This window comes from Chiloscyllium punctatum, chromosome 24 (genome assembly GCF_047496795.1).
Source record: "Chiloscyllium punctatum isolate Juve2018m chromosome 24, sChiPun1.3, whole genome shotgun sequence".
NCBI classification, from domain to species: domain Eukaryota; kingdom Metazoa; phylum Chordata; class Chondrichthyes; order Orectolobiformes; family Hemiscylliidae; genus Chiloscyllium; species Chiloscyllium punctatum.
This window is the reverse complement of record NC_092762.1, coordinates 89904246-89929262: the sequence shown is the minus strand read 5'-3', so window position 1 is coordinate 89929262 and position 25017 is coordinate 89904246. Positions and strand designations below refer to the sequence as shown.

General features: G+C 44.5%; 1 protein-coding gene across 4 annotated transcripts in view; it reads right to left on the bottom strand.

The window, feature by feature from the left end:
* The window catches only part of mast3b (microtubule associated serine/threonine kinase 3b), a 301525-nt gene that overhangs the window by 105834 nt on the left and 170674 nt on the right, over positions 1–25017 (bottom strand). For all 4 annotated transcript variants that reach the window (XM_072594515.1, XM_072594514.1, XM_072594517.1 and 1 more), the window contains 3 exons: positions 20426–20527; positions 2501–2633; positions 2275–2333 (listed from right to left, as the gene is read on the bottom strand). In XM_072594515.1, the coding sequence (XP_072450616.1) occupies positions 2275–2333; positions 2501–2633; positions 20426–20527 (294 nt within the window). The remainder of the gene's footprint in view (positions 1–2274; positions 2334–2500; positions 2634–20425; positions 20528–25017) is intronic.

Genomic DNA, 25017 nt, shown 5'->3' with positions numbered 1-25017 from the left:
TCCCTCAGTACTAACTCTCCGACAGTGCAGCACTCCCTCAGTACTGACTCTCCGATAGTGCAGCACTCCCTCAGTACTAACTCTCCGACAGTGCAGCACTCCCTCAGTACTGACTCTCCGATAGTGCAGCACTCCCTCAGTACTGACTCTCTGACAATGCAGCACTCTCTCAGTACTGACTCTCCGACAGTGCAGCACTCCCTCAGTACTGACTCTCCGACAGTATGTCACTCCCTCAGTACTGACTCTCTGACAATGCATCACTCCCTCAGTACTGACTCTCCGATAGTGCAGCACTCCCTCAGTACTGACTCTCCGACAGTGCAGCACTCCCTCAGTACTGACTCTCCGACAGTATGTCACTCCCTCAGTACTGACTCTCCGACAATGCATCACTCCCTCAGTACTGACTCTCCGACAATGCAGCACTCCCTCAGTACTGACCTGCCAATAGTGCAGCAGTCCCTCAGTACTGACCCTCAGACAGTGTGGCACACCATCAGTACTGAACCTCTGACAGTGCAGCACCCCCTCAGCACTGACCCTCTGACAGCGCAACACTCCCTCAGCAATGAATCTCTGACAGTGCAGCAGTCCCTCAGCCCTGACCCTCTGATATGTGGCATTCTTTCAGCACTGACCCTCTGACAGTGTAGCACTCCCTCAGTACTGACTCATCAACAGTACAGCACTCCCTTAGCACTGACCCTCCGACACTGTGGCGCTTCCTCAGCACTAACTCTCCAACAGTGCAGTGCTCCCTCGGCACTGAGCCTCCAACAGAGCAGTGCTCCGTCAGCACTGATTCTCCACCCTGGCTGACTGTCTGTGTGAAGTTTGCATATTCTCCCTGTGTCTGTGTGAGTTTCCTCTGGGTGCTCTAGTTTCCTCCCACAATCCAAAGATATGCAGGTTAGGTGAATTGGCCATGCTAAATCACCCATAGTGCGAGTTACATTAGTTGGAGGTAAATGTAGGGGAATGGATCTGAGTGGATTACTCTTCGGAGGGTCAGTGTGGACTTGTTGGGCCAAAGAGCTTGTTTCCATACTGTAAGGATTCTAACACTGAATCTAATACTGATCCTCCAACAGTGCGGTGCTCCCTCAGCACTGACCCTCCAACAATGCAGCACCGTCTCAGAACTGACTCTCCAACAGTGCAACAGTCTCTCAGCACTGTCCCTCTGACTGTGCGACACCCTCCCAGCACTGACCTTTCAAGAGTGTGGCACTCCCACAGTACTGAACCTCTGACAGTGTGCCACGGCATGAGCACTGACCCTCCAACAGTGCAGTACTCTCTCAGCACTGACCATCCCACAGTGCAGTACTCTCTCAGCACTGACCCTCCCACAGTGCAGTACTCCCTCAGCACTGACCATCCCACAGTGCAGTACTCTCTCAGCACTGACCATCCCACAGTGCAGTACTCTCTCAGCACTGACCCTCCCACAGTGCAGTACTCCCTCAGCACTGACCATCCCACAGTGCAGTACTCTCTCAGCACTGACCCTCCCACAGTGCAGTACTCCCTCAGCACTGACCCTCCCACAGTGCAGTACTCTCTCAGCACTGACCCTCCCACAGTGCAGTACTCTCTCAGCACTGACCATCCCACAGTGCAGTACTCTCTCAGCACTGACCATCCAACAGTGCAGTACTCTCTCAGCACTGACCCTCCAACAGTGCAGTACTCTCTCAGCACTGACCCTCCAACAGTGCAGTACTCTCTCAGCACTGACCATCCAACAGTGCAGTACTCTCTCAGCACTGACCCTCCAACAGTGCAGTACTCTCTCAGCACTGACCCTCCAACAGTGCAGTACTCTCTCAGCACTGACCCTCCCACAGTGCAGTACTCTCTCAGCACTGACCATCCCACAGTGCAGTACTCTCTCAGCACTGACCCTCCAACAGTGCAGCACTCTCTCAGCACTGACCCTCCAACAGTGCAGTACTCTCTCAGCACTGACCCTCCAACAGTGCAGTACTCTCTCAGCACTGACCCTCCAACAGTGCAGTACTCTCTCAGCACTGACCCTCCAACAGTGCAGTACTCTCTCAGCACTGACCCTGATAATCCATGCACTTGGATTACTCTGGGGGGGAGTTTGGTTTACCATATTTGCTGCAGTCTCTAAAGTGTTTTTCAAAGTATACCCTTCCGACCCTCACATTGTTTTCCCTTGCAATGTACTTTTCCCTCTATTGGCACACCAAGGTTGCATAGCATCAAAGGCTTATTACTAAAAGAAACAAAAAATGTGCTCACATCCTGAGAATCTGATTTCTGCGGAGAGATTGTGTCTTCATCATCCAATGGAACAATTCCTGCGTGAACAAAACTGAGATGAAATACATCAGTTCTGACATTAACTGGAAGGTCTGTATATGTAATGATGGACACAGTGGCAAATAGGTGAAAAAGAATTAAATAGAGATTGTTGGAAAACTTCATTATTAAATATCCGATCATTGGTTGAATTCCGCATTATTACCTTGGAATGGGTCCTTTGTCAGACCCAGCTGACTGATGATGTACCTTGGGATATCAGTCTTTATTCCTTGCCCAATTTTTGCATGACCCTCTGCTGCTTCCAGCAAATGATAAAACTCCTCAGGATCAAACTCCTTAAGAAAAACACAGAAATGTTATTCGATAATGTCTGCTGTTAGTGACCTCCATAAATGATTTGGAGGAAAACGCCGCTGTTCAAATTAGGAAGTTTGAGGATGATACGAAGATTGGTGGAGTTGCAGATAGGTGGATTGTCAGAGGGTACAGCAGGAAATAGATCATTTGGAGGCATGGGCAGAAAAATGGCAGGTGGAGTTTAATCTGGACAAATGTTAAGTGATGTATTTTGGAAAGTCAAGTACAGATGGAAATTATAAAGTGAATGACAGAACCCTTAGGAGCATTGATTCGCAGGGAGCTGGGTGTTCAGGTCTACAGATCACTGAAGGTGGCAGCACAGGTAGATAAGGGAGTAATAAAAGCCTATGGCATGTTTGCCTTCATTGAAAGGGGCATTGAGTAAAAATAGACAAGTTACGCTGCAGTTTTATAAAAGTTTAGTTAGGCAATACATGGAATATTGCATACAGTTCTGGTCACCACACTACCAGAAGGATGTGGATGCTTTGGAGAGGGAGCAGAAAAGGTTTACCAGGATCCTGCCTATTATATGGGGATTTTAGCTATGATGAAAGGGTACATAGACTGGGTTTGTTTTCACTGGATCTCAGGAGGTTGAGGGGCGACCAGATAGAAGTTTATAAGATCGTGAATGGCATGGAGAGAGTGGAAACTATGAGGCTTTTTCCTATGGTGGAGAGGTCAGTTACTAGGGGACACAGGTTCAAGGTGTAAGGACGGAAGTTTAAAAGAGATGTGCGATGTAGGTTTTTCACACAAAGGATGATGAGCGCCTGCAACATGTTGCCAGTGGAGGTTGTGGAAGCAGACACAAGAGCAGCATTCAAGATGCACCTGCATACATTTATGAATCGGAAGGGAATAAAGGGATATAGATCCTAAAACTGAAGATAGTTTTAGCATGAAAGGGTAAAATGTATCAGCAAAGGAATTGAGAGCCAAAGGGCCTGTTCTTGTGCTATATTGTTTTTTCTTTGTTCTTTGAAATAGCCCAGTGAGGTAAATATGGCAGATTTAGGGTGTCTTACACTGTCACTATTCAGAGTGAAAGTTTATTCAGCAGAATAAGGGTCACTCACTGTGTAACTGTACAGAGTCAGTGTTTATTCAGCAGGATAAGGGTCACTCACTGTGTAACCATACAAAGTCAGTGTTTATTTAGCAGAAATACATTCACTAATTTGGTAACTGTACAGAGTCAGTGTTTATTCAGCAGCGTAAGGGTCACTATGTAACTGTACAGGGTCAGGGTTTATTCAGCAGGGTAAAGGTCACTGTATAAATGTACAGAGGCAGTGGTTATTCTGTAAGGTAAGGGTCACTCACTATGTAACTGTACAGAGTCAGTGTTTATTCTGCCGGGTAAGGGTCACTAACTGTATAACTGTACAAAGTCAGAGTTTATTCAGCAGGGTAAGGGTCACTCACTGTGTAACCGTACAGAGTCAGTTTTATTCAGCAGGGTAAGGGTCACTCACTGTGGAACGGCAAAGAGACAATGTCTTTTCAACAGGGTAAGAGTCACTCACTGTGTAACTGTACAGAATTAGTGTTTATTCAGCAGGGTAAGGGTCACTCACTGTGTAACTGTACAGAGTCAGTGTTTATTCAACAGTGTAACGGTCACTCACTGTGTAACCGTACAGAGTCAGTGTTTATTCAACAGTGTAACGGTCACTCACTGTGGAACTGTACAGAGTCACAGTTTATTAAGCAGAGTAAGGGTCACTCAGTGTGTAACTGTACAGAGTCAGTGTTTATTCAGCAGCATAAGGGTCACTCACTGTGTAACCGTACAGAGCCAGCGTTTATTCAACAGGGTACGGGTTAATCACTGTGGATCTGCACAGAGACAGTGTTTATTCATCACAGTGAGGGTCACTCACTGTGTAACTGTACAGAGTCAATGTTTATTAAGCAGAGTAAGGGTCACTCACTGTGTAACCGTACAGAGTCAGGGTTTATTCAGCAGGGTAAGTGTCACTTACTGTGTAACCGAACAGAGTCAGTTTTATTCAGCAGTGTAAGGGTCACTTGCTGTTTAACTGGACAGAGTCAGGGTTTATTCATCAGGGTAATGGTAACTCACTGTGTAACCACACAGAGTCAGTGTTTATTCAGCAGGGTCAGGGTCACTCACTGTGTAACTGTACAGAGTCAGGGTTTATTCAGCAGGGGAAGGGTTAATCACTGTGGATCTGCACAGAGTCAGTGTTGATTCTGCAGGGTAAGGGTCACTTGCTGTTTAACTGGACAGAGTCAGTGTTTATTAAGCAGGGTAAGAGTCACTCACTGTGTAACTGTACAGAGTCAGGGTTTATTCAGCAGGGGAAGGGTTAATCACTGTGGATCTGCACAGAGTCAGTGTTGATTCTGCAGGGTAAGGGTCACTTGCTGTTTAACTGGACAGAGTCAGTGTTTATTAAGCAGGGTAAGAGTCACTCACTGTGTAACTACACAGAGTCAGGGTTTATTCAGTAGGGTAAGGGTCACTCACTGTGTAACTGTACAGAGTCAGTGTTTATTCAGCAGGGGAAGGGTTAATCACTGTGGATCTGCACAGAGTCAGTGTTTATTCTGCAGGGTAAGGGTCACTTGCTGTTTAACTGGACAGAGTCAGTGTTTATTAAGCAGGGTAAGAGTCACTCACTGTGTAACTGTACAGAGTCAGGGTTTATTCAGTAGGGTAAGGGTCACTCACTGTGTAACTGTACAGAGTCAGTTTTATTCAGCAGGGTAAGGGTCACTCACTGTGTAACCGTACAGAGTCAGTTTTATTCAGCAGGGTAAGGGTCACTCACTGTGGAACGGCAAAGAGACAATGTCTTTTCAACAGGGTAAGAGTCACTCACTGTGTAACTGTACAGAATTAGTGTTTATTCAGCAGGGTAAGGGTCACTCACTGTGTAACTGTACAGAGTCAGTGTTTATTCAACAGTGTAACGGTCACTCACTGTGTAACCGTACAGAGTCAGTGTTTATTCAACAGTGTAACGGTCACTCACTGTGGAACTGTACAGAGTCACAGTTTATTAAGCAGAGTAAGGGTCACTCAGTGTGTAACTGTACAGAGTCAGTGTTTATTCAGCAGCATAAGGGTCACTCACTGTGTAACCGTACAGAGCCAGCGTTTATTCAACAGGGTACGGGTTAATCACTGTGGATCTGCACAGAGACAGTGTTTATTCATCACAGTGAGGGTCACTCACTGTGTAACTGTACACAGTCAGTGTTTATTAAGCAGGGTAAGGGTCACTCACTGTGTAACTGTACAGAGTCAATGTTTATTAAGCAGAGTAAGGGTCACTCACTGTGTAACCGTACAGAGTCAGGGTTTATTCAGCAGGGTAAGGGTCACTCACTGTGTAACCGTACAGAGTCAGGGCTTATTCAGCAGGGTAAGGGTCACTCACTGTGTAACTGTACAAAGTCACAGTTTCTTAGCAGTGTAAGGGTCACTTGCTGTGTAACTGTACAGAGTCAGGGTTCATTCAGCAGCATAAGGGTCACTCACTGTGTAATCGTGCAGAGTTAGTGTTTATTCAGCAGGGTAAGGGTCACTCACTGTGTAACTGTACAAAGTCACAGTTTCTTAGCAGTGTAAGGGTCACTTGCTGTGTAACTGTACAGAGTCAGGGTTCATTCAGCAGCATAAGGGTCACTCACTGTGTAATCATACAGAGTTAGTGTTTATTCAGCAGGGTAAGGGTCACTCACTGTGTAACCGTACAGAGTCAGTGTTTATTCAGCAGCGTAAGGGTTACTCGCAGTGTAACTGTACAGAGTCAGGGTTTATTGAGCAGAGTAATGGTCACCCACTGTGTCACCATACAGAGTCAGTGTTTATTCAGTCGGGTAAGTGTCATTCACTGTGTAACTGTACAGACGCAGTGTTTGTTCAGCAGGGTAAGGATCACTCACTGTGTAACTGTACAGATTCAGGATTTATTCAGCATGGTAAGGGACATTCACTGTGTAACTGGACAGAGTCAGTGTTTATTCAGTAGGGTAAGGGTCACTCACTGTGTAACCGTACAGAGTCAGGGCTTATTCAGCAGGGTAAGGGTCACTCACTGTGTAACCGTACAAAGTCAGTGTTTATTCAGCAAGGTAAGGGTCACTTACTGTGTAACCGTACAGAGTCAGTTTTATTCAGCTGTGTGAGGGTCACTTGCTGTTTAACTGGACAGAGTCAGTGTTTATTCAGCAGCGTAAGGGTCACTCACTGTGTAACTATACAGAGTCAGGGTTTATTCAGCAGGGTAAGGATCACTCACGGTGTAACTATACAGAGTCATGGTTTATTCAGTAGGGTAAGGGTCACTCACTGTGTAACTGTACAGAGTCAGTGTTTATACGGCAGGGTAAGGGTCACTCACTGTGTAACCGTACAAAGTCAGTGTTTATTCAGCAGGGTAAGTGTCACTTACTGTGTAACCGAACAGAGTCAGTTTTATTCAGCAGTGTAAGGGTCACTTGCTGTTTAACTGGACAGAGTCAGGGTTTATTCATCAGGGTAATGGTAACTCACTGTGTAACCACACAGAGTCAGTGTTTATTCAGCAGGGTCAGGGTCACTCACTGTGTAACTGTACAGAGTCAGGGTTTATTCAGCAGGGGAAGGGTTAATCACTGTGGATCTGCACAGAGTCAGTGTTGATTCTGCAGGGTAAGGGTCACTTGCTGTTTAACTGGACAGAGTCAGTGTTTATTAAGCAGGGTAAGAGTCACTCACTGTGTAACTGTACAGAGTCAGGGTTTATTCAGCAGGGGAAGGGTTAATCACTGTGGATCTGCACAGAGTCAGTGTTGATTCTGCAGGGTAAGGGTCACTTGCTGTTTAACTGGACAGAGTCAGTGTTTATTAAGCAGGGTAAGAGTCACTCACTGTGTAACTACACAGAGTCAGGGTTTATTCAGTAGGGTAAGGGTCACTCACTGTGTAACTGTACAGAGTCAGTGTTTATTCAGCAGGGGAAGGGTTAATCACTGTGGATCTGCACAGAGTCAGTGTTTATTCTGCAGGGTAAGGGTCACTTGCTGTTTAACTGGACAGAGTCAGTGTTTATTAAGCAGGGTAAGAGTCACTCACTGTGTAACTGTACAGAGTCAGGGTTTATTCAGTAGGGTAAGGGTCACTCACTGTGTAACTGTACAGAGTCAGTTTTATTCAGCAGGGTAAGGGTCACTCACTGTGTAACCGTACAGAGTCAGTTTTATTCAGCAGGGTAAGGGTCACTCACTGTGGAACGGCAAAGAGACAATGTCTTTTCAACAGGGTAAGAGTCACTCACTGTGTAACTGTACAGAATTAGTGTTTATTCAGCAGGGTAAGGGTCACTCACTGTGTAACTGTACAGAGTCAGTGTTTATTCAACAGTGTAACGGTCACTCACTGTGTAACCGTACAGAGTCAGTGTTTATTCAACAGTGTAACGGTCACTCACTGTGGAACTGTACAGAGTCACAGTTTATTAAGCAGAGTAAGGGTCACTCAGTGTGTAACTGTACAGAGTCAGTGTTTATTCAGCAGCATAAGGGTCACTCACTGTGTAACCGTACAGAGCCAGCGTTTATTCAACAGGGTATGGGTTAATCACTGTGGATCTGCACAGAGACAGTGTTTATTCATCACAGTGAGGGTCACTCACTGTGTAACTGTACAGAGTCAATGTTTATTAAGCAGAGTAAGGGTCACTCACTGTGTAACCGTACAGAGTCAGGGTTTATTCAGCAGGGTAAGCGTCACTCACTGTGTAACCGAAAAGGGTCAGTTGTTATTCAGCAGGGTAAGGGTCACTCACTGTGTAACCGTACAGAGTCAGGGCTTATTCAGCAGGGTAAGGGTCACTCACTGTGTAACTGTACAAAGTCACAGTTTCTTAGCAGTGTAAGGGTCACTTGCTGTGTAACTGTACAGAGTCAGGGTTCATTCAGCAGCATAAGGGTCACTCACTGTGTAATCGTACAGAGTTAGTGTTTATTCAGCAGGGTAAGGGTCACTCACTGTGTAACTGTACAAAGTCACAGTTTCTTAGCAGTGTAAGGGTCACTTGCTGTGTAACTGTACAGAGTCAGGGTTCATTCAGCAGCATAAGGGTCACTCACTGTGTAATCATACAGAGTTAGTGTTTATTCAGCAGGGTAAGGGTCACTCACTGTGTAACCGTACAGAGTCAGTGTTTATTCAGCAGCGTAAGGGTTACTCGCAGTGTAACTGTACAGAGTCAGGGTTTATTGAGCAGAGTAATGGTCACCCACTGTGTCACCATACAGAGTCAGTGTTTATTCAGTCGGGTAAGTGTCATTCACTGTGTAACTGTACAGACGCAGTGTTTGTTCAGCAGGGTAAGGATCACTCACTGTGTAACTGTACAGATTCAGGATTTATTCAGCATGGTAAGGGACATTCACTGTGTAACTGGACAGAGTCAGTGTTTATTCAGTAGGGTAAGGGTCACTCACTGTGTAACCGTACAGAGTCAGGGCTTATTCAGCAGGGTAAGGGTCACTCACTGTGTAACCGTACAAAGTCAGTGTTTATTCAGCAAGGTAAGGGTCACTTACTGTGTAACCGTACAGAGTCAGTTTTATTCAGCTGTGTGAGGGTCACTTGCTGTTTAACTGGACAGAGTCAGTGTTTATTCAGCAGCGTAAGGGTCACTCACTGTGTAACTATACAGAGTCAGGGTTTATTCAGCAGGGTAAGGATCACTCACGGTGTAACTATACAGAGTCATGGTTTATTCAGTAGGGTAAGGGTCACTCACTGTGTAACTGTACAGAGTCAGTGTTTATACGGCAGGGTAAGGGTCACTCACTGTGTAACCGTACAAAGTCAGTGTTTATTCAGCAGGGTAAGTGTCACTTACTGTGTAACCGAACAGAGTCAGTTTTATTCAGCAGTGTAAGGGTCACTTGCTGTTTAACTGGACAGAGTCAGGGTTTATTCATCAGGGTAATGGTAACTCACTGTGTAACCACACAGAGTCAGTGTTTATTCAGCAGGGTCAGGGTCACTCACTGTGTAACTGTACAGAGTCAGGGTTTATTCAGCAGGGGAAGGGTTAATCACTGTGGATCTGCACAGAGTCAGTGTTGATTCTGCAGGGTAAGGGTCACTTGCTGTTTAACTGGACAGAGTCAGTGTTTATTAAGCAGGGTAAGAGTCACTCACTGTGTAACTGTACAGAGTCAGGGTTTATTCAGTAGGGTAAGGGTCACTCACTGTGTAACTGTACAGAGTCAGTGTTTATTCAGCAGGGGAAGGGTTAATCACTGTGGATCTGCACAGAGTCAGTGTTTATTCTGCAGGGTAAGGGTCACTTGCTGTTTAACTGGACAGAGTCAGTGTTTATTAAGCAGGGTAAGAGTCACTCACTGTGTAACTGTACAGAGTCAGGGTTTATTCAGTAGGGTAAGGGTCACTCACTGTGTAACTGTACAGAGTCAGTTTTATTCAGCAGGGTAAGGGTCACTCACTGTGTAACTGTACAGAGTCAGTGTTTATTCAGCAGGGTAAGGGTCACTCACTGTGTAACCGTACAGAGTCAGGGCTTATTCAGCAGGGTAAGGGTCACTCACTGTGTAACCGTACAAAGTCAGTGTTTATTCAGCAAGGTAAGGGTCACTCACTGTGTAACTGTACAGAGTCAGTTTTATTCAGCAGGGTAAGGGACATTCACTGTGTAACTGGACAGAGTCAGTGTTTATTCAGCAGGGTAAGCGTCACTCACTGTGTAACCGTACAGAGTCAGGGCTTATTCAGCAGGGTAAGGGTCACTCACTGTGTAACCGTACAAAGTCAGTGTTTATTCAGCAAGGTAAGGGTCACTTACTGTGTAACCGTACAGAGTCAGTTTTATTCAGCTGTGTGAGGGTCACTTGCTGTTTAACTGGACAGAGTCAGTGTTTATTCAGCAGCATAAGGGTCACTCACTGTGTAACTATACAGAGTCAGGGTTTATTCAGCAGGGTAAGGATCACTCACGGTGTAACTATACAGAGTCATGGTTTATTCAGCAGGGTAAGGGTCACTCACTGTGTAACCGTACAAAGTCAGTGTTTATTCAGCAGGGTAAGTGACACTTACTGTGTAACCGAACAGAGTCAGTTTTATTCAGCAGTGTAAGGGTCACTTGCTGTTTAACTGGACAGAGTCAGGGTTTATTCATCAGGGTAATGGTAACTCACTGTGTAACCACACAGAGTCAGTGTTTATTCAGCAGGGTAAGGGTCACTCACTGTGTAACTGTATAGAGTCAGGGTTTATTCAGCAGGGGAAGGGTTAATCACTGTGGATCTGCACAGAGTCAGTGTTTATTCTGCAGGGTAAGGGTCACTTGCTGTTTAACTGGACAGAGTCAGTGTTTATTAAGCAGGGTAAGAGTCACTCACTGTGTAACTACACAGAGTCAGGGTTTATTCAGTAGGGTAAGGGTCACTCACTGTGTAACTGTACAGAGTCAGTGTTTATTCAGCAGGGGAAGGGTTAATCACTGTGGATCTGCACAGAGTCAGTGTTTATTCTGCAGGGTAAGGGTCACTTGCTGTTTAACCGTACAGAGTCAGTGTTTATTCAGTAGGGTAAGGGTCACTCACTGTGGATCTGCACAGAGACAGTGTTTATTCAGCAGGGTAAGGATCACTCACTGTGTAACTGGACAGATTCAGTGTTTATTCAGCAGCATAAGTCACTCCCTGTGTAACCGTACAGAGACAGCGTTTATTCAGCACAGTAAGTGTCAATCACTCTGTAACTGTACACAGTCAGTGTTTATGTAGCAGGGTAAGGGTCACTCACTGTGTAACCGTACAGAGTCAGTGGTTATTCTTCAAGGTAAGGGTCACTCACTGTGTAACTGTACAGACTTAGGGTTTATTCAGCAGGGTAACGGTCACTCACTGTGTAACCAAACAGAGTCAGTGTTTATTCAGCAGCAATAGGGTCACTCACTGTGTAACCGTACAGAGCAAGTGTATGTTCAGCAGGGTAAGGGTTAATCACTGTGGATCTGCACAGAGTCAGTGGTTATTCTGCAGCATAAGGGTCACTCACTGTGTAACAGGACAGAGCCAGTGTTTATTCACCAGGGTAAGGGTCACTCACTGTGTAACCATACAGAGTCAGTTTTATTCAGCAGGGTAAAGGTCACTCACTGTGGAACTGCACAGAGACAATGTCTTTTCAGCAGGGTAAGGGTCACTCACTATGTAACTTCACAGAGTCAGTGTTTATTCTGCATGGTAAGGGTCACTCACTGTGTAACCGTACAAAGTCAGTGTTTATTCAGCAGGGTAAGGTCGCTCACTGTGTAACCGTACAGAGTCAGGGTTTATTCAGCAGGGTAAGGGTCACTCACTGTGTAACTGTACAGACTTAGGGTTTAATCTGCAGGGTAAGGGTCACTCACTGTGTAACCGAACAGAGTCAGTGTTTATTCAGCAGGGTAAGGGTCGCTCACTGTGGAACTGTACAGAGTCAGTGTTTATTCAGCAGGGTAAGGGTCACTCACTGTGTAACTGTACAGTCTTAGGGTTTATTCAGCAGGGTAGCAGTCACTCACTGTGTAACTGTACAGAGTCAGTGTTTGTTCAGCAGCGTAAGGGTTACTGACTGTCTAACTGTACAGAGTCAGGGTTTATTCATCAGGGTAAGGGTCACTCACTGTGTAACCATACAGAGTCAGTGTTTATTCTGCAGGGTAAAGGTCGCTCACTGTGTAACCGTACAGAGTCAGGGTTTATTCAGCAGGATAAGGGTCACTCACTGTGTTACCATACAGAGTCAGTGTTTATTCTGCAGGGTAAGGGTCGCTCACTATGTAACCGTACAGAGTCAGGGTTTATTCAGCAGGGTAAGGGTCACTCACTGTGTAACTGTACAGACTTAGGGTTTAATCAGCAGGGTAAGGGTCACTCACTGTGTAACCGAACAGAGTCAGTGTTTATTCAGCAGGGTAAGGGTCGCTCACTGTGGAACTGTACAGAGTCAGTGTTTATTTAGCAGGGTAAGGGTCACTCACTGTGTAACTGTACAGACTTAGGGTTTATTCAGCAGGGTAGCAGTCACTCACTGTGTAACTGTACAGAGTCAATGTTTGTTCAGCAGCGTAAGGGTTACTCACTGTGTAACTGTACAGAGTCAGGGTTTATTCATCAGGGTAATGGTCACTCACTGTGTTACCATACAGAGTCAGTGTTTATTCTGCAGGGTAAGGGTCACTCACTGTGTAACTGTACAAAGTCAGTGTTTATTCAGCAGGGTAAGGGTCACTCACTGTGTTACCGCAACGAGTCAGTTTTATTCAACAGGGTAAGGGTCACTCACTGTGTAACTGTACAGAGGCAGTGTTTATTCAGCAGGGTAAGGGTCACTCACTGTGTAAATGTACAGAGTCAGCATTTATTCAGCAGGGTAAGGGTCACTCACTATGTAACTACACAGAGTCAGTGTTTATTCTGCATGGTAAGGGTTACTCACTTTGTAACCAAACAGAGTCAGTGTTTATTCAGCAGGGTAAGGGTCACTCACTGTGTAACTGTACAGACTTAGGGTTTATTCAGCAGGGTAGCAGTCACTCACTGTGTAACCGTACAGAGCGAGTGTATGTTCAGCAGGGTAAGGGTTAATCACTGTGGATCTGCACAGAGTCAGTGGTTATTCTGCAGCATAAGGGTCACTCACTGTGTAACCGTACAGAGTCAGGGTTTATTCAGCAGGATAAGGGTCACTCACTGTGTTACCATACAGAGTCAGTGTTTATTCTGCAGGGTAAGGGTCGCTCACTATGTAACCGTACAGAGTCAGGGTTTATTCAGCAGGGTAAGGGTCACTCACTGTGTAACTGTACAGACTTAGGGTTTAATCAGCAGGGTAAGGGTCACTCACTGTGTAACCGAACAGAGTCAGTGTTTATTCAGCAGGGTAAGGGTCGCTCACTGTGGAACTGTACAGAGTCAGTGTTTATTTAGCAGGGTAAGGGTCACTCACTGTGTAACTGTACAGACTTAGGGTTTATTCAGCAGGGTAGCAGTCACTCACTGTGTAACTGTACAGAGTCAATGTTTGTTCAGCAGCGTAAGGGTTACTCACTGTGTAACTGTACAGAGTCAGGGTTTATTCATCAGGGTAATGGTCACTCACTGTGTTACCATACAGAGTCAGTGTTTATTCTGCAGGGTAAGGGTCACTCACTGTGTAACTGTACAAAGTCAGTGTTTATTCAGCAGGGTAAGGGTCACTCACTGTGTTACCGCAACGAGTCAGTTTTATTCAACAGGGTAAGGGTCACTCACTGTGTAACTGTACAGAGGCAGTGTTTATTCAGCAGGGTAAGGGTCACTCACTGTGTAAATGTACAGAGTCAGCATTTATTCAGCAGGGTAAGGGTCACTCACTATGTAACTACACAGAGTCAGTGTTTATTCTGCATGGTAAGGGTTACTCACTTTGTAACCAAACAGAGTCAGTGTTTATTCAGCAGGGTAAGGGTCACTCACTGTGTAACTGTACAGACTTAGGGTTTATTCAGCAGGGTAGCAGTCACTCACTGTGTAACCGTACAGAGCGAGTGTATGTTCAGCAGGGTAAGGGTTAATCACTGTGGATCTGCACAGAGTCAGTGGTTATTCTGCAGCATAAGGGTCACTCACTGTGTAACAGGACAGAGCCAGTGTTTATTCACCAGGGTAAGGGTCACTCACTGTGTAACCATACAGAGTCAGTTTTATTCAGCAGGGTAAAGGTCACTCACTGTGGAACTGCACAGAGACAATGTCTTTTCAGCAGGGTAAGAGTCAGTCACTGTGTAACAGTACAGAATTAGTGTTTATTCAGCAGGTAAGGGTCACTCACTATGTAACTGCACAGAGTCAGTGTTTATTCTGCATGGTAAGGGTCACTCACTGTGTAATCGTACAAAGTCAGTGTTTATTCAGCAGGGTAAGGGTCGCTCACTGTGTAACCGTACAGAGTCAGGGTTTATTCAGCAGGCTAAGGGTCACTCACTGTGTAACTGTACAGACTTAGGGTTTAATCTGCAGGGTAAGGGTCACTCACTGTGTAACCGAACAGAGTCAGTGTTTATTCAGCAGGGTAAGGGTCGCTCACTGTGTAACCGAACAGAGTCAGTGTTTATTCAGCAGGGTAAGGGTCGCTCACTGTGGAACTGTACAGAGTCAGTGTTTATTCAGCAGGGTAAGGGTCACTCACTGTGTAACTGTACAGACTTAGGGTTTATTCAGCAGGGTAGCAGTCACTCACTGTGTAACTGTACAGAGTCAGTGTTTGTTCAGCAGCGTAAGGGTTACTCACTGTGTAACTGTACAGAGTCAGGGTTTATTCATCAGGGTAATGGTCACTCACTGTGTTACCATACAGAGTCAGTGTTTATTCTGCAGGGTAAGGGTCACTCACTGTGTAACTGTACAAAGTCAGTGTTTATTCAGCAGGGTAAGGGTCACTCACTGTGTTACCGCAACGAGTCAGTTTTATTCAACAGGGTAAGGGTCACTCACTGTGTAACTGTACAGAGGCAGTGTTTATTCAGCAGGGTAAGGGTCACTCACTATGTAAATGTACAGAGTCAGCATTTATTCGGCAGGGTAAGGGTCACTCACTATGTAACTACACAGAGTCAGTGTTTATTCTGCATGGTAAGGGTTACTCACTTTGTAACCAAACAGAGTCAGTGTTTATTCGGCAGGGTAAAGGTCACTGTATAAACGCTCAGAGTCAGGGTTTATTCAACAGAGTAAGGGTCACTCACTTTGTAACTGTACAGAGTCAGTATTTATTCAGCAACGTAAAGGTCACTCACTATGTAACTGTTCAGAGTCAGTATTTCTTCAGCAGCGTAAGGGTCACTCACTGTGTAACTGTACAGAGTTAGTGTTTATACACCAGGGTAAGAGTCACTCACTGTGGAACTGCACAAAAAAAGTGTTTTTTCAACAGAGTAAAGGTCACTTGCTGTCTAACTGTTCAGATTCAGTGTTTATTCAGCAGGGTAAGGATCACTCACTGTGTTACTGTTCAGAGTCAGTAATTATTCAGCAGCGTCAGGGTCACTCACTGTGTAATTGTACACAGTCAATTTTTATTCATCAGGGTAAGAGTCACACACTGTGGAACTGCACAGAGACAGTGTTTATTCAACAGGATAAGGGTCGCTTGCTGTGTAACTGAACAGAGTCAAGGCTTGTTCATCAGGGTAAGGGTCACTCACGGTGAAACTGTACAGAGTCAGTGTTTATTCAGCAGCGTAAGGGTCACTCACTGTGTAACTGTTCAGAGTCAGTTTTTATTCAGCAGGGTAAGGGTCATTCACTATATAATTGTACAGAGTCAGTGTTTATTGAGCAGGGTAAGAGTAAATCACTGTGGAACTGCACAGAGACAGTGTTTTTTCAACAGGTTAAGGGTCACTCACTGTGTAACCGTTCAGAGTCAGGGTTTATTCAGCAGGGTAAGAGTCACTCACTGTGTAACTGTACAGAGTCAGTGTTTATTCAGCAGGGTAAGGGTCACTCACTGTGTAACCGTACAGAGTCAGGGTTTATTCAGCAGGGTAAGGGTCACTCACTGGGTAACTGTACAGAGTCAGTGTTTATTCAGCAGTGTAAGAGTCACTCACTGTGTAACTGTACAGAGGCAGTGTTTATTCAGCAGGGTAACAGTCACTCACTATGTAAATGTACAGAGTCAAGTTTTATTCAGCAGGGAAAGGGTCACCCACTATGTAACTGCACAGAATCAGTGTTTATTCTGCATGGTAAGGGTCACTTACTGTGTAACTGTACAGAGTCAGTGTTTATTCAAAAGGGTAAGGGTCATTCACTGTGTGACTGTACAAAGTCAGAGTTTGTTCAGCAGGGTAAGGGTCACTCACTGTGTAACTGTACAAAGTCAGAGTTTGTTCAGCAGCGTAAGGATTACAGGCTGTGTAACTGTACAGAGTCAGGGTTTATTCATCAGGGTAATGGTCACTCACTGTGTAACCGTACAGAGTCAGTGTTTATTCAGCAGGGTCAGGGTCACTCACTGTGTAACCGTACAGAGTCAGTGTTTATTCAGCAGGGTAAGGGTCACTCGATGTGTAACTGTACACAGTCAGGGTTTATACAGCAGAGTAACGGTCATTCACTGTGTGACCATACAGAGTCAGTGTTTATTCAGAAGATTAATTGTCACTCACAGTATAACTGTACAGGGGCAGTGTTTGTTCAGCAGAGTAAGGGTCACTCACTGTGTAACTGTAAAGAGTCAGTGTTTGTTCAGCAGCGTAAGGGTTACTGACTGTCTAACTGTACAGAGTCAGTGTTTATTCGACAGAGTAAGGGTCACTCACTTTGTAACTGTACAGAGTCAGTATTTATTCAGCAGCGTAAGGGTCACTCACTGTGTAACTGTTCAGAGTCAGTGTTTATTCAGCAGCGTAAGGGTCACTCACTGTGTAACTGTACAGACTCAGTGTTTATTCAGCAGGGTAAGGGTCACTCACTGTGTAACTGTACAGAGGCAGTGTTTATTCAGCAGGGTAACAGTCACTCACTATGAAAATGTACAGAGACAAGTTTTATTCAGCAGGGAAAGGGTCACCCACTATGTAACTGCACAGAGTCAGTGTTTATTCTGCATGGTAAGGGTCACTCACTGTGTAACTGTACAGAGTCAGTGTTTGTTCCTCAGCGTAAGGATTACTGGCTGTGTAACTGTATAGAGTCAGGGTTTATTCATCAGGGTAAGGGTCACTCACTGTGTAACTGTACAGAGAGAGTGTTTATTCAGCAGGGTCAGGGTCACTCACTGTGTAACCGTACAGAATGAGTGTTTATTCAGCAGTGTAACAGTCACTCACTGTGTAACCGTACAGAGTCAGTGTTTATTCAGCAGGGTAAGGGTCACTCGATGTGTAACTGTACACAGTCAGGGTTTATACAGCAGAGTAATGGTCATTCACTGTGTCACCATACAGAGTCAGTGTTTATACAGAAGATTAAGTGTCACTCACAGTATAACTGTACAGGGGTAGTGTTTGTTCAGCAGAGTAAGGGTCACTCACTGTGTAACTGTACAGAGTCAGTGTTTATTCTGCAGGCTAAGGGTCACTTGCTGTTTAACTGGACAGAGTCAGTGTTTATTCAGCAGGGTAAGAGTCATTCACTGTGTAACTACACAGAGTCAGGGTTTATTCAGTAGGGTATGGATAACTCACTGTGTAACGGTACAGAGTCAGGGTTTATTCAGTAGGGTATGGATAACTCACTGTGTAACCGAACAGAGTCAGTGTTTATTCAGCAAGGTAAGGGTCACTCACTGTGTAATCGTACAGAGTCAGTGTTTATTCAGCAGGGTAAGGGTCACTCACTGTGTAACTGTACAGAGTCAGTGTTTATTCAGCAAGGTAAGGGTCACTCACTGTGTAATCGTTCAGAGTCAGTGTTTATTCAGCAGGGTAAGGGTCACTCACTATGTAACTGCACAGAGGCAGTGTTTGTTCAGCAGGGTAAGAGTCACTCACTGTGTTACTGTACAGAGGCAGTGTTTATTCAGCAGGGTAACAGTCACTCACTATGTAAATGTACAGAGACAAGTTTTATTCAGCAGGGAAAGGGTCACCCACTATGTAACTGCACAGAGTCAGTGTTTATTCTGCATGGTAAGGGTCACTTACTGTGTAACTGTACAGAGTCAGGGTTTATTCAGCAGGGTAAGGGTCACTCACTGTGTAACTGTACAAAGTCAGTGTTTATTCAGCAGGGTAAGGGTCACTCACTGTGTAACTGTACAAAGTCAGAGTTTGTTCAGCAGGGTAAGGATTACTGGCTGTGTAACTGTACAGAGTCAGGGTTTATTCAGCAGGGTCAGGATCACTCACTGTATAAACGTACAGAGTCAGTGTTTATTCAACAGAGTAAGGGTCACTCACTTTGTAACTGTACAGATTCAGTGTTTATTCAGCAGGGTAAGGGTCACTCACTGTGTAACTGTTCAGAGTCAGTATTTATTCAGCAGCGTACGGGTCACTCACTGTGTAACAGTACACAGTCAATTTTTATTCATCAGGGTAAGAGTCACACAGACTTAGGGTTTATTCAGCAGCCTAACAGTCACTCACTGTGTAACCGTAGAGAGTCAGTGTATGTTCAGCAGGGTAAGGGTTAATCACTGTGGATCTGCAGAGTCAGTGTTTATTCAGCAGCCTAACAGTCACTCACTGTGTAACCATAGAGAGTCAGTGTATGTTCAGCAGGGTAAGGGTTAATCACTGTGGATCTGCAGAGTCAGTGTTTATTCAGCAGCCTAACAGTCACTCACTGTGTAACCGTAGAGAGTCAGTGTATGTTCAGCAGGGTAAGGGTTAATCACTGTGGATCTGCAGAGTCAGTGTTTATTCAGCAGCATAGGGTCACTCACTGAGTAACCGTACAGAGCCAGCGTATGTTCAGCAGGGTAAGGGTTAATCACTGTGGATCTGCACAGAGACAGTGTTTATTCAGCACGGTAATTGTCACTCACTTTGTAACTGTACAGAGGCAGTGTTTATTCAGCAGGGTAAGGGTCACTCACTCTGTAACTGTACAGAGTCAGTGTTAATTCAGCAGCATTAGGGTCACTCACTGTGTAACCGTACAGAGCCAGCGTATGTTCAGCAGGGTAAGGGTTAATCACTGTAGATATGCACAGAGTCAGTGGTTATTCTGCAGCATAAGGGTCACTCACTGTGTAACCAGACAGAGCCAGTGTTTATTCAGCAGGGTAAGAGTCACTCACTGTGTAACTGTACAGAAGTAGTGTTTATTCAGCAGGGTAAGGGTCACCCACTGTGTTACTGTACAGAGTCAGGGTTTATTCAGCAGGGTAAGAGTCACTTACTTTGTAACTGTACAGAGTCAGGGTTTATTCAGCAGCATAGGGTCACTCACTGAGTAACCGTACAGAGCCAGTGTTTATTCAACAGGGTAAGGGTTAATCACTGTGGATCTGCACCAAGACAGTGTTTATTCAGCACGGTAATTGTCACTCACTGTGTAACCGTACAGAGTCAGTGTTTATTCAGCAGGGTAAGTGTCACTCACTTTGTAATTGTACAGAGGCAGTGTTTATTCAGCAGAGTAAGGGTCTGTTCTGTGGAACTGAACAGAGTCAAGGTTTGTTCATCAGGGTAAGGGTCACTCACTGTGTAACTGTACAGAGTCAGTGTTTATTCAGCAGCATAAGGGTCACTCACTGTGTAACTGTTCAGAGTCAGTTTTTATTCAGCAGGGTAAGGGTCACTCACTGTGTAACTGCACAGAGTCAGTGTTTATTCAGCATAGTAAGGGTCACTCACTGTGTAACTGTACAGAGTCAGGGTCTATCCAGCATAGTAAGGGTCACTCACTGTGTAACTGTACAGAGTCAGTGTTTATTCAGCAGGGTAAGGGTTAATCACTGTATACCCATACAGAGTCAGTGTTTATTCATCACGGTAAGGGTCATGCACTATGTAACCGTACGGAGTCAGTGTTTATTCAGCAGGGTTCGGGTTAATCACTGTGGATCTGCACAGAGACAGTATTTATTCAGCTGGGTAAGGGTCACTCACTGTGTAACTGTACAGAGTTAGGGTTTATTCAGCAGGGTAAGGGTCACTCACTGTGTAACTGTACAGAGTCAGTATTTATTCAGCAGGGTAAGGGTCACTGTCTGTGTGTCTATGCCTATGTGCAAACATCTAATTTTGTGTTCCTGACAGCATGAGATGATTTTGAAACTCACCAAACATTCAAGGAGTCGTGCTGGCCGGGCGATGACCATCAGCAATTTCCTGACCAACTGTGTAATGAACATGACTTCATTGCTTGCTGCCCTCTCATACGCCTGATTGAAAGATGCAGAAAGATTGAGAGTGTCAGACACAGGTATACAACCAAACATCGTCGACCGTGGGGTTGCTGATGACAGGTTTGTAGATTGGATGTGGTTTGGTACCTTCTCCACCGTGGAGAGTAAGGGGTGTCAGGCTCAGTTCACAGAGAGAGGTTGAACAGCTAGAGAGTTGTGAAGATAAGCTTGCTATGAGCTCACATGTGTCTCTGAACTTGGTTGGATTATGAGGTACTAGTTTAGGGTGTTTATGAATAGAATGTAACTAAGGGGCTGATGGTAGGGGTTGGGATCAGTTGGATTTTTGGGTATTGTACGAATTCAGGGTGGGGCCGTGACAGTGGGTATCATTTACAGATTCCAATGACTGTGTCATGAGTCAAAAGATTTAATTTTAAGCCAATGGTCTGTCCCTCTTCCAGTCAAACCTCATTATCTTTGTAGTTTCTCCTCTTGCCTACTGTCTTATCTGAACATTTTAAACCGTGGCTGTCTGTTTCCTCTTCACCCAAGTTCCTTATACTAGAAAGGGCAAAGGGCATGAGTTAAACCCAGCAACTGGAGGCTACTGAGCCTTACCCTGCGGGACAGAAACTGTCAGCTGCCATAATCTAAAACACAATTATTTGACTTTTGGAAAACTATCTATTAATAAATGACAGCCAACAGATTTATTAAAGCTAAGTGTGGCTTGACTTACTTGATTTCCATTTTTGATGGAATGGTTGCTGGAGTTAGCTGTTGATATGAACTTTCTAATGGTGTTTGATAACATACTGAAGAATACAATTAAACCCAAAGGATGAAAGGAGCAGTGATTGTACTGAAAAGAAAATCACCTCAAGGAGAGGAAGCAGAGATTGGTGATGAGAGGTTGTGTTTCAAACAGCATGGAGGAATACGATACCTCCCCTAGTGGTCAGTGTTGGGATCACATCTCTTTTTCATACTTGTTCAGGGCTTGTGCCTGGATACAGGCAAAATTTCAAAATTTACAGAATGCATGAATTTTGGGAATGTAGACAATGGTGATGAGGACTCCAATAATAGACTTGATAACATGTGAAAACACATTGCAGATTAAAGCAGAGAAGTTTGTCTGTTTTGCCAGGGAATATTGGTATGGATCTGGAATCACATGTCGGCCAGGTTGGGTAAGTAGGGCAGATTTCTTTCTTTAAAGGGGGTTAGAGAACCAGATAGGTTTTTACATCAATCAGTGACAAATTCATGGTCACCTTGAGACTAAATTTTCATTGCAGGTGACTGATACTAACCAGCACCTTCCCCACTGTACGATGTGAAGTGACACATTTTGGAATAATCATGAAAAACAATAAACAACTGTAAATGAGTGTTGGAGTAGGGAGGCATGGAAAGGTATTTCCAAGAGTACTTCAAAATGAAAGAGTAAAATGAGGAGGTTGCAAAAAGCAATTGAGGATGTTTGATATATAATTTCAAATGCATCCAAGGAGCAGGAGAATCGACATTTTGGGCATGAGCCCTCCTTCAGGAATCATGCCCGAAACGTCGATTCTCCTGCTCCTTGGATGTTGCCTGACCTGCTGCGCTTTTCCAGCAACACATTTTCAGCTCTGATCTCCAGCATCTGCAATCCTCACTTTCTCCATATAATTTCAAATACTGAGTATAAAAGTAAAGGAGCTCTGCTAAATCTTTATATATGACTAGCTAAATCCCATCTTGAATTCTGTATGAAATTCCTGGGACCACCATTTACAACCATCATCAAGACCTTTGAAAGTTTGAAAGAGATTTACTGGATTGGTTCCAAAGGGAGGAGAGAGACTGCAGGAGCTGGGTTTGTTTTTATGGTGAAAAACGTTCAGGAAGATTTAATCAAGGTGTTCAAAATCAGAAGTAGAATTAATCAAGAGAATCTGTTACCATTGGCAAATGATAGTGACTAGAGAGATAGATTTAAAATAATAGGTAAAAGAACCAGAAAGTAAGGACTTAAAAAAAAACCGTGAGTTGTTGTGATCTGGGGTGTGCTGCCAGGAATTGAGATGGAAACAGATTTACAAATAACTTTCAGAAGAGAATTGAATACGTAGCTGAAGGAAAACAATATGCAGGTATGGGAAAGAGCAGGGATTTGAGATGAATGGAATTCTGTTTCAAACTCTGCCCTTACCCCAGCTCAGCAGCTGCAGAGAACCTCATCCAATGCTTTGTTACTTCTTGACTTGATTATATCACACAGTCCTGACTGGTTTCCCACATTCTATTCCCCAAAAACCTGAAGTCATCCAAAACTTCGCTGCTGTACCCTAACTTACACCAAGTCTCATTGACAATAAGACTATCGCGGTTCTCAGTTCAGTAACAACTATATTTTAATGTTAATTTTTGTTTTCAAATCCCTCAGTGACCATATCCTCTCCATCCCCTGTTTATCATCCCCTTGAACTGCACAAGCCTCTTCAATCTCTGCTGTTTGAAAGCTGGCTTCTTGAGTATCCTGGATTTTAATGCCTCTACTGTTGGTGGATGTGCCATCAGCTGCCAAAGGTATAAATTCTGAAATACTTTCACTAAATTTCTCCACTGTCTATCTTTTTCTCCTCTGAGATATACCTCAAAACCTAACTATTTGGTCAAGTCCGAATAACTCTTTTAATGTTACCAAAATAGAGACATGTTGCTGAAATAGCCTTATGTTGAACTCATCAGAACCAAAGGCAAGAATGCCAAGTTGCAAACTGTGACAGTAGTGTATACTTGAGGATAAAAGACTGCTGTTAGGCAGCGTAGTCACTGCACATTGTGTGCAGACAAAATAAATACGTTGTCACTTTTGGAATTGCCCAGAAGCATAATACTGTAGTCATACAGCACGGAAATTGACCCTTCAGTCCAACTCTTCAATGCCAATCAGACATCCCAATCTAACCTAATCCCATTTGTGAGCATTTGGTCAATATCCCTCTGAACCCTTCCTACTCACATACCCATCCAGATGCCTTTTAAATGCTGTAATTCTACCAGCTTCCACCACTTCCTCTCATTTCCATACATGCACCAACCTCAGATACCCCTCAGGACTTTTTAAAATCTTTCCCCTCTCACCTTAAACTTATGCCCTCTAGCTTTAGACTGCCCAGCCCTAGAAATAGACCTTGTCTATTTACCCTATGCATGCCCCTCCTGATTTTATAGCCCTCTATAAGGTCACCCCACAGTCTCCGATGCTCAGGAAAAATAACCCTAGTCTATTCATTCTGTCCCTCAAATCCTCCAACCCTGGCAACATCCTTGTAAATCTTTTATGAACCCTTTCAAGTTAACAACATCTTTTTAAAAGGGGCCTCATCAATGTCCTGCACAGCCAGAACATGACATCCCAATTCCTATACTCAATGCACTGACTAGTAAAGGCAAGCATTCCATCACATCCTGTCTACCTGCAACTCCACTTTCAAGGAATTAAATAACTGCACCCCTCGATCTCTTTGTTTGGCAACACTCCCCAGGGCCCTACCTTAACTAAATATCCTGCCCTGATTTGTCCTACCAAAATGCAAAACCTCATATTTTTAAATTAAACTCCATCTGTCACTCCTCAGCCCACTGGTGTATCTGATCTGAGGTAACATTCTTTGCTGTCCACTACACCTCCAATTTTGGTGTCATCAGCAAATGTACTAATCATACCTTGTATGTTCACATCCAAATCATTTATATAAATGACAAAAAGCAGTGGACCCAGCATCAATCCACTGATCACAGACCTCCAGTCTGAAAAGCAACTCTGCAGCATTACATTCTGTTTTCTACCTTCAAGCCAATTTTGTATCAAATTGGCTCATTTCCCCCTGGATTCCAAGTGATCTAACCTCACCAATCAGTCTAGCAAGCAGAACTTTGTTGAACGCCTTGCTGAAGTCCATATTGACAATGTCTACCACTCCTGCCTTCATCAATGTTCTTTATTACCTCTTCAAAAAAATTCAATCAGTTTAGTGAGATGCAATTTTCCACACACAAAGCCAGGTTGATCATTCCTAACTTGTCCTTGCCTTTCCAAACACATGTAAATCCTTTTCCCCAGAATCCCCTCCAACAACCTACAACCACAACTCACCAGCCTATAGTGCCCTGACTTTTCCTTACAGTCTTTCTGAAATAATGGTACCGCAGGAGTCCGCCCTCGGATGACTGTCTGTGTGGGGTTTGCACATTCTCTCTATGCCTGTGTGGGTTTCCTCCGGCTGCTCCAGTTTCCTCCCACAGTCCAAAGATGTGCTGATCAGGTGGATTAGCCATGGTAAATTACCCAAAGTGTGCAGGGACGTGCAGATTAGGTGGATTAGCCATGGAAAATGCAGGATTACAAGGATAGGATAGTGGTGTGAGTCTGGATGGGACGCTGCTCGGAGTGGAGGTGTGGACTCGATGGGCTGAAGGATGTGCTTCCCACACGATGGGAATTCTATGATTAGTCATCCTCCAGTCTT